Source organism: Aristolochia californica, unplaced genomic scaffold, assembly GCF_029961685.1.
Source record: "Aristolochia californica isolate CCGP_79_NKW_82.1479 unplaced genomic scaffold, dmAriCali1.0.hap1 SCAF_7, whole genome shotgun sequence".
Taxonomy (NCBI): Eukaryota; Viridiplantae; Streptophyta; class Magnoliopsida; order Piperales; family Aristolochiaceae; genus Aristolochia; species Aristolochia californica.
This window is the reverse complement of record NW_027182268.1, coordinates 35,687,851-35,702,748: the sequence shown is the minus strand read 5'-3', so window position 1 is coordinate 35,702,748 and position 14,898 is coordinate 35,687,851. Positions and strand designations below refer to the sequence as shown.

Below are 14,898 nucleotides of genomic sequence, written 5' to 3'. Positions count from 1 at the left end.
GTCCATTACATGGGACATTGGAGTGGATACCTGGTGGAGAAGTGTAGACGAGCAGCAAATCATCTAACCCAAGGCTGCAAATAATTTTTTCTTACCGAGGGACATAAATGCCAGCTGGATTGAGGAGTTTATGCTTCTCTCTATCAGGCAATCCTCATCTTTTTGTTTAGAATTTAACTGGTGGCGATTTTCTTCCTCGGGCCTCGACAAATAGCTACTGCTGCTGTCCTTTAAACTTTTTAAACTCAGCTGATGCTTTTGTAGAATCGAAAAGTCAATACCTACTCTAGTTATCAACCATCGGAGAGACTGACTGATATGCTACCGCTGCATTATATGTGAAGATAAAAAGAAAAAATCTAAGGGAAAAGAAGGACGGGAAAGAAAAGGAAAAAAATTGATCGGGTGATATTGATTCTCTCTAGCTGCTTGTTCGTTGTCCTGCTTAGTGCTTCAATCTTGTGGTTCCAAACGGGACGTGTCACTTGTATGCAAAATATATTCGCCAACTGTATCCACCCCAACACCCTCTCCTCCTGTTTATAAGGAGGACGCATGGCAATCATCTCTCGGCATCCAGTCCCTTGACTGAGCTCGATTCTCTTGATTCCAGCTCTTACCTTTCCCCCTTTCCTTTCTTTTCTTTCTCTCGACTCCCTGTTTCTTGTGCCCTTGCGCCCGCACCTACCTCCAATCTTTTAATAATTCTCACCCCCTCCTCTCTTGAGGTGCTTTGATTTCATTGAGTTTCAGTCCTAGTTCTTCACTCCATTTCCTTCTCAGAAAGAAGATTCCTTTTTACGTAGCCGCACTGCACCAATATCACCATCATACACGCGCAAAGTTCTCGGTATTTCATCTTTGTTTTTAGTATCTCCGATTTGGACAAATGGCATCAAGTTCCATGCGTAGCTCTGCCTCTTCTTGGACCCCCAAACAGAACAAACTGTTTGAGAAGGCTTTAGCTGTTTATGACAAAGACACCCCTGACCGCTGGCAGAATGTTGCCAGGGCAGTGGGTGGCAAATCGGCGGAGGAAGTGAAGAGGCATTACGAGATCCTCATAGAGGATGTCAAGTATATCGAATCAGGTCAAGTCCCCTTCCCAAACTACTCGTCAACTGGCGGCAGCAACGGCAGAGGCGGCAGCATTACCAACGACGAGCAGAGGTAGTACATTTTTATATCCACAACTCCCTCCACTTGCCGCTAACTCGTGAATAGAGTAAAAAAATATCCTACCACTGGAGTATGGACTATTTTCAATTACACGTATTTCGTCAGTCTTATTCCCTCTCGTTCCCACTGGAACTTCCATTCTTTCAACGGGAATTATACAGAGAGAAACAGGCGAATTAATAGTATATCTGAGCTTTACGATTTCTCTCGCGCCAGTCAACTGCCAAAATTTTCACCATGCGCGTCCTCTATTAGTCGTCGCGCCGCTGCTGCCTGGGAAACGTCGATCGACTTTCCTAAATCCACTAGTGTGGTCCTTTCCAGGGATCATCCCAGTTAACAAATAAACGAAGACGGACCAATGAAGACTGAAGAAGTCATCCGAACTCAAACATCAGAACCAATTAAACTGAACAGATGTCTCATATGGCACCTGTCCCATGCTTTGTACAAGATGATTCTGTTTTACTACTCAAGCTTAGTCCTGGCTTACTTAGAACAAAATAAATGAAAATGCACCTCTAGTTAGAAACAACAGTAACAAAGATCATGAGCCACATACATCCTCCTTTTTTTTCTAATATTTTTTGCTTCTTTGCAGGCTTCTCAGGTACCTCAAACTTCAGTGAAGGCCGGAGGTGACAATTACTTAACAGAGTACATGGATCGTGTTCCCAAGTGCCCGCAAATTAATGCATATATGCATCAGAAGAAAAAGAGTCGAGCGAGAGAATCAAAGTTATGGTGTTTGCTTTGTTGTCTTTTCAATCTATTAGTGTTTGCTTCCTTGTCTTTCCAATCTAGTAGTGTCAGTCTCCTATCCGAGTGTATATCTGTAGAAGTATAAATAACTGCCGACCTCAGGTCATAGCTTATGCCCTTGTTCCTACTTATTTTGAAACTCCTATTCCTATCATAAATGAAAAATAAATCTAGCTTCAAAGATGCCGAGCATTTGCCTAGTAAAGTAGGAAGTGATTTACTTTTTAATTACAGAAACGAAAGAATGTGATCTAAAAGAAGTTGCAATACTGATGAGTGATGACATAGTGCGAAAAAGCTTTTGAATCAGACGATGCAGAAATAGTAATAGAAAAAAGAGTTACTACCAAAATCGACACTAAAAATGAAAAAGTAAAGCAAGCTAACACTCTTAATATCTGACCTGAGGGCGAAGAAGATACCTGTAGATGTTCAATACTCATCCGGGTCAAAGTGAAGCGGGAGGATCAGGGATCTAGGTCTATGGTCAGGGACCATGTTCACCTCGAGTCATCTTCGTCTTCTGCAGTTTGCAGCAAACAAATCAATTATGGAAGTTACAAAAAATCCAATTGAGACGAAAGCACTGTGCTGACTGAGTCAGAACCAGGATATGGAGGAATAAGAAATACCTACAATATTGTCGCTGCTGAGTAAGGCAATGACAGGAAGTCGGCCGGTGAAGACTAAGAAGAACATTGGTCGTTCAAGGAAGTAATCGGCGACAACCAGAAGAATGAAGAGTAAGGAATTCAGTCTTTGAAATTCGAAGATAGAAGGATGGGGAGTTCAACTTCTTTCAATCTCATTCACGGAGAAGTTGAACTCAAGCTAAATTTCCAGATCAAAATAAAAAAATCAAGAAAGAGCAGATCTGAAAACTGCAAAGAAAAGTCTACGGAAACCAAAAGGGATCAGTGCTCGCGACTCGCGAGGCGGGAATTTTTTTGTTTGAAAATAAGCCTTTTGACTGAAATACATCTAATTTAATAATGTGATTTTAATTACATCAATGGCCCTAACACGCGGCAAAGTTACCCGAGTCCGGATTCGCTTGAAACAGGTCTGATCGTAGCGTAGAGTCCCTCAACTAATTACCCTAGCTAAAAGCCATATCGAGGTAAGTTAGGTACATCTGTAAAATTTATGAATTAGAGGGGGAATATAACAAAAGAAACGGTAAACTGTAGGATATATTTAGAGGTGATTATAAGCAGGAATCTCGGATAGACGGTCAAAAGAACTGTGGCGTCTTAACACGTTTGCTCATGCAGCGGAACCGCTTCCCTCCGCTTCCATTTATTTAAGCCTCTTCGATGCAAGATGCTAGGAAACAGGTAGAGGGACAAAAACTGCTTTCTTCTCTTTCAGAGATCTGATAAGAAAAGAAAAGGAAAAAATCAAAGTTACTACTCAATCCAGGTATTTTTTGCTTCCTTTTCTTTCTTTGTTTTCTTTTTCTTTTTCTTTTTCTTTTTTCTTTGGTCTAATTCTGTGTCGAGAATCGACGGAGAGTCAGGAAAAGCAAAACCTAACTGTACTGTGTAGGATCAGTATGGGGAAGAAACAGGGATCATTCGTGATATTCTGGATATTGCTGTCATTGGTGGCATTGGTGTATTGCGAGCAGCCCATCAACGCTGACAATGCCCAAGGCACTATGGACGACGTGAGGGATAAAGCCGAATCATGGGCCAACTGGGCACGAGATAAGCTCTCTGAGTACGTTCGCTTCCGAGTTGTTAGTTACTAATCCATGAATGTCACCGTGATGCTCCGCCTATAAAACCCTCCATTCTTCTCTTTTTGGCAGTGGATTGGGTTATATGCAGGACAGTGCCAGTCCCACCGCAGAAGAAACTGTGGACGCTGTCAAGGATTTAACTGAGAAATCAAAGTACGTCGTCTCCGATGCCTCTGAAAGTAAGATCCTCCTCCATGATTATATATATGTTTTTGACGTCCTAAAACGATCAGAGATCAGAATTGTTTTTCTACATACTAACAATGACTCGATCGGCTGATCCCCTTCAATCATGAAAAGAAAAATGAATCATACTCATATAAATGTAAAAATAGATCATTTTTAGTTTAGATTTTCTAATCCTCTCCAATCAATTATAAAGAGATATGAGTAAAACTCATACACTGAGTAAAATTTGCCCCACTTAGCTTTCCTGAGAAAGCCAGGTGAATGCGCTAAAATGCTTATTGGGATCTTCTCTGTGCATCGTAGAAGCCTCAGAGAAGGCCAGTGACCTCATGCAGGAATCGCAAAGGAAACTTGGAGAAGCATACGACGATGTGAAGGACACAGTCGCTTCTGGCACCGAGACTGCAAAGGAGTATGGGAAGGAAGCGATGGAGACGGCCAAAGCCGGAGCCGACCAAGTGAAGGACACAGTCACGTCCGCGGCAGATAGAGCCGTCGAGAAGGGCAAGGAGACCGTCGCTAAAATAGAAGGTCAGGGCAAGACCAAGGTCGGCCATGAGCTTTAGTTATGCAACTCACTACACTACAGTCGTGTCCAATTGTTTTAGACACAATTTCCATTTTTTTTCTTTTTTCTTTTCCTCCTTGTCATGAATCATGATTGGGTTTCTAGTTAATTTCTATTCCGGCCGCACCAGCCAAGAAAACTTCCAAAGTCCTGTGTTCGATCAGATTTAATGCAGCTTCGTTTGTAAAGAATCGATCCCACAATTTTGTTTAATCTAATTCGACGAATCATGTCAAAAGAGCACACCACCAGTAGTAAGAACTAGGAAATGGAAGCAGTCTTATAGCATACATTTCTGCAGTCTTCCACAATATTCGAAATTCCTAGTTGAGTAATCATTTTGTTCCCATTCAAGTGGTAATAATGTTATCTCTATATTTCAATAGACATATCAATCACATTCCTAGTTGCGTGCTTAAATATGTCTAAGTAGTAAGGATAATGACATAACATATCAATCACAGTTGGTCGCGAGCCTCGGACTTGGTCGCTATAAGGGATTATGGGATATTGACCTGGCACCTGTTGTTGAGTATTATAAGTCGTCGTGGACGTCGGCTCACGAAGGTGGAGTGTGTCCTAGGGTTAAGTAATTATGCCTTCCGTTCCTAACAGGCCAATCTTTTAGATAGTATTAGCTAAGTGTTTAACATTAAATAACTTTCTTTGATCTTAGAAATTAGTCCAATTTGTATAAGATAGAGGGGTGTCAATCTTACCATTTTACCTAATTTTAAATTTTATCATTAATTAAATGGATGAAATTTTCTTACTAAATTAGATATTTGGATAATTTTATTGGATTGCCACCTGCCATTTATTAAATAGAATAGAGATTGGCAAAGGTCTGATCAACCGATTACCCAATTATATGTTTGAGATCAAATATGATTCAAATGTCTTTTTCTAATAATCGTGTAATATTATTTTATGGATTTTGTTATAAGTAGGCTTACATGTATATCATAATCTGATTTTTTTAATTTATATGTTATTTTTACTATTGTTCCATTTATATGCCCAATTATCCATCCTACCGTTGGATCAAATAAATAAGCAAACAATATATGGAATAACTTATTCAAAAATTTTAATTTTGAAGTAAAAATTGAGACAGAGAAGAAATCATTTTTTTAGTGTCAGATAGGTTGATAGGTCATTAAACTCTATCAAGTGAAGAGGTTATAACAAGTCCCTCTCTGTCCACTTTCTAGCATAGGAACAGCAAATCCACTCGCCTCGCTTAACAGAAATCAGTGCCAGAGCTTAAAGAGACGACATTAATTGGGAGAGAAGATGACAGTCATTTGGTACGGCTATAAGGGACTTTACCAACAGCTTCCCTTCCCTTGTGGGTATACTTGACCCTAACAACGGCAAGGGAGCAGGAGCAAACAAGGCCGCCTCAACCATTGGTACTTCTTTCCTCATCAATTTTGCCCTGGCTGCCCACCTCTGCATCTTCCCGGAAGTTGTCTTGGGAAGGCTCCCGCTTCTGACCAAAATCAACATCCTAATGACTTCGTCCATTTTTTTGTTGTGCTTCACGAGAGCTTGGTTGATACTCTGGCATATGCTTTTGGATATCAACGCACCACCACCCTCATGACCTTTCTGCAATTCTGCTACCACCACGACCACCGATGAGATCTCGAAAGCAGCTATACGGCCGCCTCTCAGACTCCCAGGGCTGCTTTCGTACGCCACCTTCTCTAGATATTGGGGGTGGTAAACTTGGGATTGACTGCTTCCTTTGATTTCGATGATATCAGCTGCACGACCCATCACAAAAAGGTATCTTTCTTCCCCTTTTACAGTGCCTCTGTCGCCCGTTCTAACGAAGCGCTTACTTGCCTTGCCTCTTAACCTCGCCATGAATACCTCCCGACTTAAACTGGGGTACCCAAGGTACCCCGAGGCGTTACTCGGCGAAGAAACCCATATCTCTCCTTCAACTCCGTCTTCTACCGGCTCGCATGTATTAGCATCGACGACGACTATCTCGATCTCCTCTGCTTCTGCCCCTTCTCCACCTGATGATGAAGCCAGCCTCGCGCTAGGTAGAAGCCCATTGTAAGATGGGAGGCTCGGGAAACCGCAAGACTCGTCCATACTTCTCCAGGCAGTGGAGACAAAGGTGCAGTTCTCCGCCAGGCCATAAGAGGGAGAGATACAAGATGGAAGCAATCCCACGCAGGCGAATTCATCAGCAAATTGAACGATCAAATCTCTATAGATGGGCTCATTTATGATCACCAAGTTTCTCAGGCTCCCTAACTTGAGTGGAAGACTTCCGTGAGGGATACCACCCCTTCCGACAACTACAGGTAATGCGAAGGAAGGGACTGGGGTGCAAGTGGCCTGAAACTCAGATATCAGTTCAAGCCATAACCGTGGACGATTTATAAAGATGGATGCTGAGGTTAGAACAGAAGTGGCTCCGGAGACAATGGTCAGCAACAGAAACATGAGGCCACAGTCGTGGAATTGAGGCAACCACGAGACAATGACGCTGTTGGGTTGAAGCTGGTAAGACTTCCTGGCTTCTCTGACGTTATGTGCTGCAGATCCAGCAGTCACGAGAACCGGCTTTGGGATCCCTGTTGCACCAGATGTGTACTGGATGAGATAAACATCTTCGGGCCCACAACCGGAATAAGAAGAAAAGGAGGAGGAGGCATCCCGATGAAAATTGGTTTTATCGCAACATTCAAGTTCAAAATCTTCAAGGAAGAGCCACCGGAGTTTCAGTAGCCGTTCGGCAAGCCTTGTGTCGTTGTAAACCGAAGACGTCATATATCTGCGGATGCTGGCGGCCGGAACCCGATTGGCAATGGCTGCTTTGGGGTTGGTCTGGAGGAAGACTCTAACAAAGTGGTCCAGGGTGGATGGTTCAGGGTGAGAAATTGGCACCGACAACAGGCCAGCTCTCTGGCAGGAAAAGAGGATCTTGACGAAGTCCAAGCCCGGGGAGCAGAGGATGAGCACGGTGTCACCCCTTCGCAATTGCAATGGTCCAAGGAGCTGAGAAGCAATAAAGTCGGCCGACGAGTTGAGTTGCCCGTACGTGAGACTTCTCCTTGGGGCGCCGTCTTCAGCCCAAATAAAGGCAGGCTTGGACCGAAAAGCCGCTTGACTCGTCCATGTCGGAAGGTAGAGATCAACAACAGGCTGGTCAGGAAAACAAGGGTCGAAATTCTCGGTGGACATGCTCTCTCTTCTTAGAATGTGCCGGAAGAAGCCATTTGCAGTATCCATCGGAAAGTCCAGAACCGGAAAAGCGGAAACGGGAGAGAGGTATTCCTAGCTCAGCCCAACTGCGACCTGGTATGTATTATCTACCTTGCTTACTTTATTAAATTTATAGATTTTGCAGGGAAGAAGAACGTGAGAGGGAGCATATACTCGGTGGAGAATGTGGATATCCCACTCCGACTCGACGTTCATTAGTTGTTATGGATATCTATATGCTCGAGGGTCCTGTGCAGTCGTATGAGTGCGCCAAGAATCGATCACTCCGAGGGCATTATGTTAAAACTTGAAGCTAAAACGACGAACCATGCACTTGGCTTTTACAATAGAGAATTTGACTGCCGGCATACTCTTGGGTGACAGGGATCTCCTGAAACCAAGTTCCCTCAAACCCAGCCAGATAATGGGCCCGGTCCAGGGAGTTCCTGAAACTAGCCTTCTTCGTCCACTGGTGGAATGAGATGTCCAACCAAGCAGTACCTAATTATTTGGTAAGAAAACTGGTTCATGTACCTGATCAATCAAATGGACAGGTGCGGACATGGGAAAATGTGGTCCGATGACACTCCACATGATCAAATATTACAGGACAGCCAAATGGGATTTTCTGGACACGAAAAATTTCTTTCAAAGGAAATAAATTAGAATTTGTTACGTTTATGTTCATATACTGCTAAATTCGCCGGTCTTTCACATTCATCTCATGCAGTCAGCACAAAAATAAACGAACAAACTGATAAGGCCATATGGGAATGACAGAAGGACAGAAAAACGAACTCACATCCAGCGAAAAAACAGAACAATGCGAACCCTTTTCTTTGGCTCTGTAAGCGTGTTTGAATTAACATGGAAAAAGAATGAGGATCAACGCTAGCAGCAACGAAGTAAAATAAAGATTGCGAAATAGACCAGACATACGGTCATGGCAAGAAAAGCATACTCCAATTTGAAAAGAGAGCACCCAAACTGTCATGCACCATATGAAAATGGAGGCTTTCAAAGAGAACTATGGTTGACCTATTTATGTTATAAGACTATTTAGATAGCTTAACCAAGCCATAGAACTAACCAAACAAATGCTCACAAGACCTAGTCTTGTTATCCACATGGTGGGTACGTTAGTTGAGATATACTAAAAGGCCACAAAAAATTCATCCAAAATATTTACTTCAAAATGACCGGAAATGACAACTTTCTTCCTTCGACTTCCCCGGAAGCACAGCATAAATACAAATGATGAAGAATTTCGGCAGCAAACTTAACAACCATCAATTTGCTAGCTAATCATTGTTAGCTCTCTTTTGTGGATATGAATTCTCAATACCTTCAATCAATGTCCCAAAAGACCACAAAACCTGCTGCTCTTTACAGCAACAAGGACAAGTAGTCAATATGAAAATTAAGAGATCTAGAATCATAAGGTTACTAAGCTTTTTCTCTTTGTCACAAATTTGAGGAAATTAGAAGTTCATCGAACTTTGCAGACCTAGCAGCAACAAGGACAATTAGTTAAATGTAAATTAAGATATTGAATCATAATTCTACCAAGTGTTTCCTCTTCATCACAAATTTGAGCAAGTAGGCAATTCAGAAGCAAGGACTGAGAGGGCAGATTTGACTGGACCAAAAAATAGAGAACCACCAGAAAGGGGCACTAGAGTGGAAGAATAAAAACTAATGTTATAATGGTTGGTACAAATATCAGATTCATGGACACCAGAAACTCAAAGCCTTCTTCGTTTGAACAATGGCTTGTCAGAAGGTAATAAAATTGAACCAAGCCGGGATCAAATCTTGGCCACACCTAGGTGACACCAAACCAAATAAAATATTGTTCTTTTGTATTTGATTCATAAATGAATGGAAGTTTAGCAGCTAAAATACAAATGATACACATTACCATCAACAAAAGGTGGGGGATTGGCACCAAGTCCAGAACATGTGATGCCCTCATCTGCAATGCTTTAATATGAAACCATAAAACCAGAAAGGCAGACACAAATCCAAAAAGTTCTCAGAAACTGCATTCAGCTTTCAAAGGCCTTGTCTTTTTATGGCAGCAAGATTCACTGGAACAAAATAAATCAATGGGAAACCATGCCTTAATGAAAACATGATGTTTCAGTAGAGGAAACAAAAATACTACTAACACCTAGCTAGGCCCGTAAAATTGTGCTTAGTGATCTCCTTCTGTTAATAGCAGAGGCAAAGCTCATTAAACAAAATCAACAGTCTAGTCAAAAAGAGTTAAAGAGTTGCTGTTTATGTGCCTAGAACTCAACCAAGGTTATGAGCCAACTTAGTTACTGAACATGCTCTAGAGCTTTTGGCATCTTGTCTTAGATCCCTTACTTTTAGTATCTAACAATCAGCCAAATAGTTCGGTTCCGTCGGGATGCCAGTCTAAAAAACCATGAGCTGAGTGCCTTTTTTAACACAATGAAATAGTGATTTCAATAAGAAGAAGGAAAAACACATAGGCTCCTTCTGAGGTAAAATAGCATAATAAGCAAGCCGCACAAACAAACACAAAAAAAGAGAGAATATTAACAAAGGTACATAAAACTGATCAATCAGGTAATTGCTCCCCACAATAAGATGTTGTTGGTCATAAGCGGCCGGACACTTCTTCCTTCCCTCTATCTTGGTGCCTTCACTAATACTTTAGTAAGATCTTATATTACAATTTATATTACAGCAAGCTACTCCATCCATTGGAGCCACATACCTTGTGAAGCAAAGTATGGCTGATGGTGTTTGTACATGCTGATTTTCTTTTCTTCTTTTTAGTTGTGGTTATTGTAGTCCTCCTTAATAAAGTCCTACTTTTTTTACTTCACTTCAAAAAAACAGAAAAGTCAATTGGGGAGGAAGACAGTGTGTCACCATGGAATCCACGGGATTACTTGTAGTTCAGAGATTATCCATCCAAGAGATCATCAAGGAGCAGAAAATGCTCTCAATCTCAAAGTATTTCAAGAAACAACTTGGAGGAGATTTCTTCCCCCAAACCAGGTTGATGGCAATTATAAAATTCCCCCTTCAATAATGGAAGGGTTGATGAAATTATCTGTGAATATATTCAGCCCTAGAAGTAGGGTCAACAACTCTTACTCCAGTGAGTCACAACAAGAGATGGCAAAGTAAACTAGAAAGATAATACCTCACACTCACAGATAACTCCATTCTTCCCAGCAGCAGGCCTGAGATTAACTTTGAAACTACTGGCAACATTGAGCTTAAGTCAGGCAAGTGAGAGTATGACACATGCTAAAGGGGGTCCCAACTCTAGAATCCATGCCAACAACCATCAATCTCCACATGTCCCTAGTGATGAAACTAACTTACTGACAAAATAATATGGTGAACAGTAATCTCAAGGGACTACCACAATAGTCAGAAACCAAAGCACCATTCCCTGTTTGTAGAGGACATCACCACCGATTGCCCAAGGGGAAGGGAGCAGCAGATTAACAATCCAAATTTGAGTAGGAGTGCACCTCAAACCCAAAGATGAAAGATAGTGGAGAAGTGGTAAACCATTTCATTGATCCCATTATAAAGTTTGCAATTTGGTCTTCAATTCTAATCCCATGGCAAGAAAGCCGATCAACAATGAGAAAATTTCTTTTAGTAGCATACACAGGAAGCACATGACTTTTGGGGGCACCAAAAATTCACTGGAGGATGGCCGTTCTTAGCTTCTACCTAGGGTCCAAGCTGATCAAGGAGGATTCCTAGGATTGACTGCATATAAGTCACAAGGCTGCTTTGCAACCATGAGATCCTTCCCAATACCCCAAAATGTAAATATTCAATGAGTGACAGGGCAGTGACCTCAACAACTTCAGAATCCAATGAAGCATGCCTCAAATTAAGATCCCAAGACTAATGGTTTGAATGATGATGAAGGAACTATAGATTGTCATTGTTAAAGGTTGTGCAAGACGTCCACTAAGGTATAGGGTAACCAAAAAGGGGTAGAACAGTTGTTCCAAATGTGGATATGAAATCCATGCACGAAATGAGCCTCAAGCTAGCAGATGATTTCCATAGGTTGGGAGCAAAAGAGAGGATGGAATCTGAAGGAGGCCAAAGGAAAAGAAATGTATTTGGGACTTCCTCCCTGTTGCATCTTTGTACGACCAATTCTCCAACGTCATTTTGACAAGAACGCATGGCTCATATTCCTGAATTTTTTTTATTTCCAAAACCATCATCACACATATGCAAGCAGATTTTCAGTTGACCATTTCAAATTCAAAGAGGTGCCGCTACTGAGAGTCTAACTTGAGTATTAAAATACACAAGCTCATGGAGAACTCCATGAAAGGGCCAAGGACCAAAGGTTCTCCTAACCTCCAGAGACACGTTCCTATAAGTAGGAGAAGCATGCTAGAGAAGGAAGCAAAAAAGTAACAAGAAGCTAAATTTGAGTAACTAGCAAATACCCAACACCAGAAACTTGTTGAAAAAAGCGCTGGAAATCGAGAAGCTAGATTCTTCCAAAGAGCTTGCAAAGGCTAATGTATAGAATCACGAAACCTATTTTCCCATATCTTCCTCTGAGTGGCATTTTGTTTCACTTAAAGCCAAATGTTAAAGAAAAGATAGGGCTATGGCCAGAGAGGAATGTGAATGAAGATGACAACTTTTTAGATTTAGATTTTCATTATTTTCAAAACAGGCATATGATGCACAGTGACAACAATTCAATATCTACGTCATTGTATTCATGAGTAAATAGCTAAATTACAAGGTCAGTAGCCTGAGTCACCATGATTTCGATGACGGAGACTGTGCACTGTTTTAATGCTTCCATATGTTACTAGAGTGACTTTTTTTTTTTTTATAACAACGAGAAAAAGGATTCCCCTAAGAAAGCTCCCAACGGAGAAAATAATATGAATACAACACAACAGAAAAAGAGAACAACTCCCAGACGGAAGTGCCAAGGCCAAGAGAGGTAGACAGGTTCCTACAGCAAGGTGCTGCCCTGAAATGCCTAGGTCCTTACATTGATCTTCAATTACATAAAATGTTATGAAATGAATTACTTTCTTTTAAAATGGTGAATAATAATATTAATAAAAAATCAAGAATAATAAAATAGTCGGAATGAAATCCATCTCTAAAATTACAAAAGGAAAGAGGACCCAACAACAAGTTGTTGCCAGGAGACCCTCTTTAGCAAGCGGATCTCGAAGTGAGCTCCCACTGAATAACTCTCTTTGATAAATAAGAAATTTCATCCACCATTTCCCTTAGCCTCCAAGGAGGTAGGGTTGTTTTTAGCAAAACATGAGACAAGTAGAGCTGAGTCCCCTTCAACTATTATTGGGGAGGAAAATTCCTGAGCATATAGCTCGATTACCGAGAGTAAAACAGTAAATTCTGCTTCCTTGAAGGTGCTGAAACCTGCTTGGAACAAAAAAAGACATCAGTTTCAAGCCTGAGTCATCTCTGAGAAAACCTCCAAAGAAGGTAATTACAGAGCTATTTAGGTCAAGTGCTCCATTATATAGGCTCTCTGTTAAAGTTAATTGGCCTATAAATTGAGAGAAAATGCCGAGGCATGTCGCATTATAGACCATTCAACAACCAAAGAACTGCTGAATAACATACTAGCATTTCTGATATCATAGGACCAATGCACCAGTTTGGTCCCTTGCATCCTTCAGTCAATTCTGCAATGCCTCCACAATCACATGCTTAGGGGCCTCCAGCAAACTCAAGTAGGATCGCCTTTTCTCAGTCATTTGGCCCTTCCAAGGTACTGCAGTTTATATGATGTGAAGCACATAGAAGAACCCTCACATGTAACAAGCTTCGAAGGAGAGGTTATGCTCTGATAAATTCTTTTTTGTAAATTTTGAGGCTTGGCAGAAGAATTGGTGGATCACATCCTTATATACTGCTCCTTAAGCTATGTCTTTTGGGTGCGATTTCAGTAAGTTGCATTTCCACCTTCGCATGCCAGCTTCCTTCTTGGAGCTATTACCTCATAGCCATACTTGCAGCCTTCCAAACATTGGGCAAGTTCTTTCAAATGGCTGCTGTCTCATTGTTGCTCCAGAAAGAACATAACAAAAGGACATCCACAAGTGTTTTTAATGCCATGAGTAGTATTATTGAGGTGTATATAATGCACACCCTACTGATTTAACCCAGCACCTAAAAGGAGCTCTATCCCTTCACTAGTTCAATCACTCTAAGGCACTGCAAGCTGATCTCTACTTTCAATGCTTATTCCCTTCTTAGAATCTCACCTTGGATTCCACCCTCAGACTTAACCTTAACTTTGACATAAATCCATTTGATAATCTAGGACTTACTGGAATTGGCAGTGTTATTAGAGACCATGTAGGTCTCTTACTCATTTGTTTCCCTAGGTGTAAGTGAGTCTGCAGAAGCAGAATGAGAGTTATTCACCAAGGAATCAAGTTATCCTCTCAGAAATTCAACTCACAAGTGACTATTAAAGGAGACTCAGCCATCACTATTAGCAGGGCACGGGAAAACTCCCAGTATCCTTATAGGTTTACCTATATTTTTGAAGAAATATTAGATCTACATAATCAACTTGTGTCCCTTATAAGTGTACTCTTAGAGCCACCAATAGTATCTCAATTACCTGAGCTAAAGATGGTGTTTTCTGTTAATCTCTGGTTGTTGGAGTGACCTCTCCTTTGGCTGTTTGAGGGTTCAGAAACTCCATTCTTTGCCAAGATCGAAACTTGTAGCAAAACAGGGCCAGCCAGCAGGATGATTTTTTATGCAAGTCATGAGTGTATGATCGGGAGCCATCTCTTCTATCGTTTCAGGAGAAGATCCCACATCTCTTCAGGAGAAGATCCCAACCCGAGGTAACGAAGAAGCCCACTGCACGATTTCATGCATTACTCTTCAGGCTAGAAGTGGCTATTTCCCCAGCAGAAAACAGCTAAGGTCCAGTGTGTCGGAAATGCAGCATAGATAATAGGACTTTGAAATGGAGCTATGGGTCCTCGCATTCATTACCTACCGGCGCCATGCTTGAATATAATATCTTAAAATGCTTGATGTCTTGGTGGGTAGTTCCCATATGTATCAAGTCGGCAACTGATAGGTAGGAGATTTCGTATATGACTGGACAGAAAGATAGATAACTATAGGGAATCGTTTTTGTGCATTTATTTATGTACAAAGGTTTAGGTTATCTAGG

The 14,898-nt window shown here is 41.3% G+C and overlaps 3 protein-coding genes and 1 long non-coding RNA gene across 4 annotated transcripts; 2 read left to right on the top strand and 2 right to left on the bottom strand.

The window, feature by feature from the left end:
* The first annotated feature begins 594 nt into the window (after positions 1-594).
* On the top strand, positions 595-1,866 carry LOC137936523 (protein RADIALIS-like 3). Its single transcript, XM_068781247.1, has 2 exons — positions 595-1,170; positions 1,781-1,866. The coding sequence occupies exons 1-2, from the start codon at positions 890-892 to the stop codon at positions 1,806-1,808; spliced, it is 309 nt and encodes a 102-aa protein (XP_068637348.1). The 5' UTR covers positions 595-889; the 3' UTR covers positions 1,809-1,866.
* A 63-nt stretch (positions 1,867-1,929) lies between these two features.
* LOC137936524 (uncharacterized) lies at positions 1,930-2,746 on the bottom strand. The gene is made up of 3 exons (XR_011109550.1): positions 2,574-2,746; positions 2,364-2,464; positions 1,930-2,012 (listed from the first exon to the last, which is right to left on the bottom strand). It is a non-coding gene; the product is annotated as an uncharacterized lncRNA (long non-coding RNA).
* A 750-nt stretch (positions 2,747-3,496) lies between these two features.
* On the top strand, positions 3,497-4,440 carry LOC137937369 (uncharacterized). The gene is made up of 3 exons (XM_068782435.1): positions 3,497-3,682; positions 3,774-3,864; positions 4,178-4,440. Exons 1-3 carry the CDS (start codon positions 3,497-3,499, stop codon positions 4,438-4,440), a joined length of 540 nt encoding a protein of 179 aa, XP_068638536.1.
* A 1,268-nt stretch (positions 4,441-5,708) lies between these two features.
* Positions 5,709-7,652, bottom strand: LOC137937367 (uncharacterized). The gene has a single exon (XM_068782434.1). It carries the CDS (start codon positions 7,650-7,652, stop codon positions 5,709-5,711), a length of 1,944 nt encoding a protein of 647 aa, XP_068638535.1.
* Positions 7,653-14,898: the final 7,246 nt, after the last annotated feature.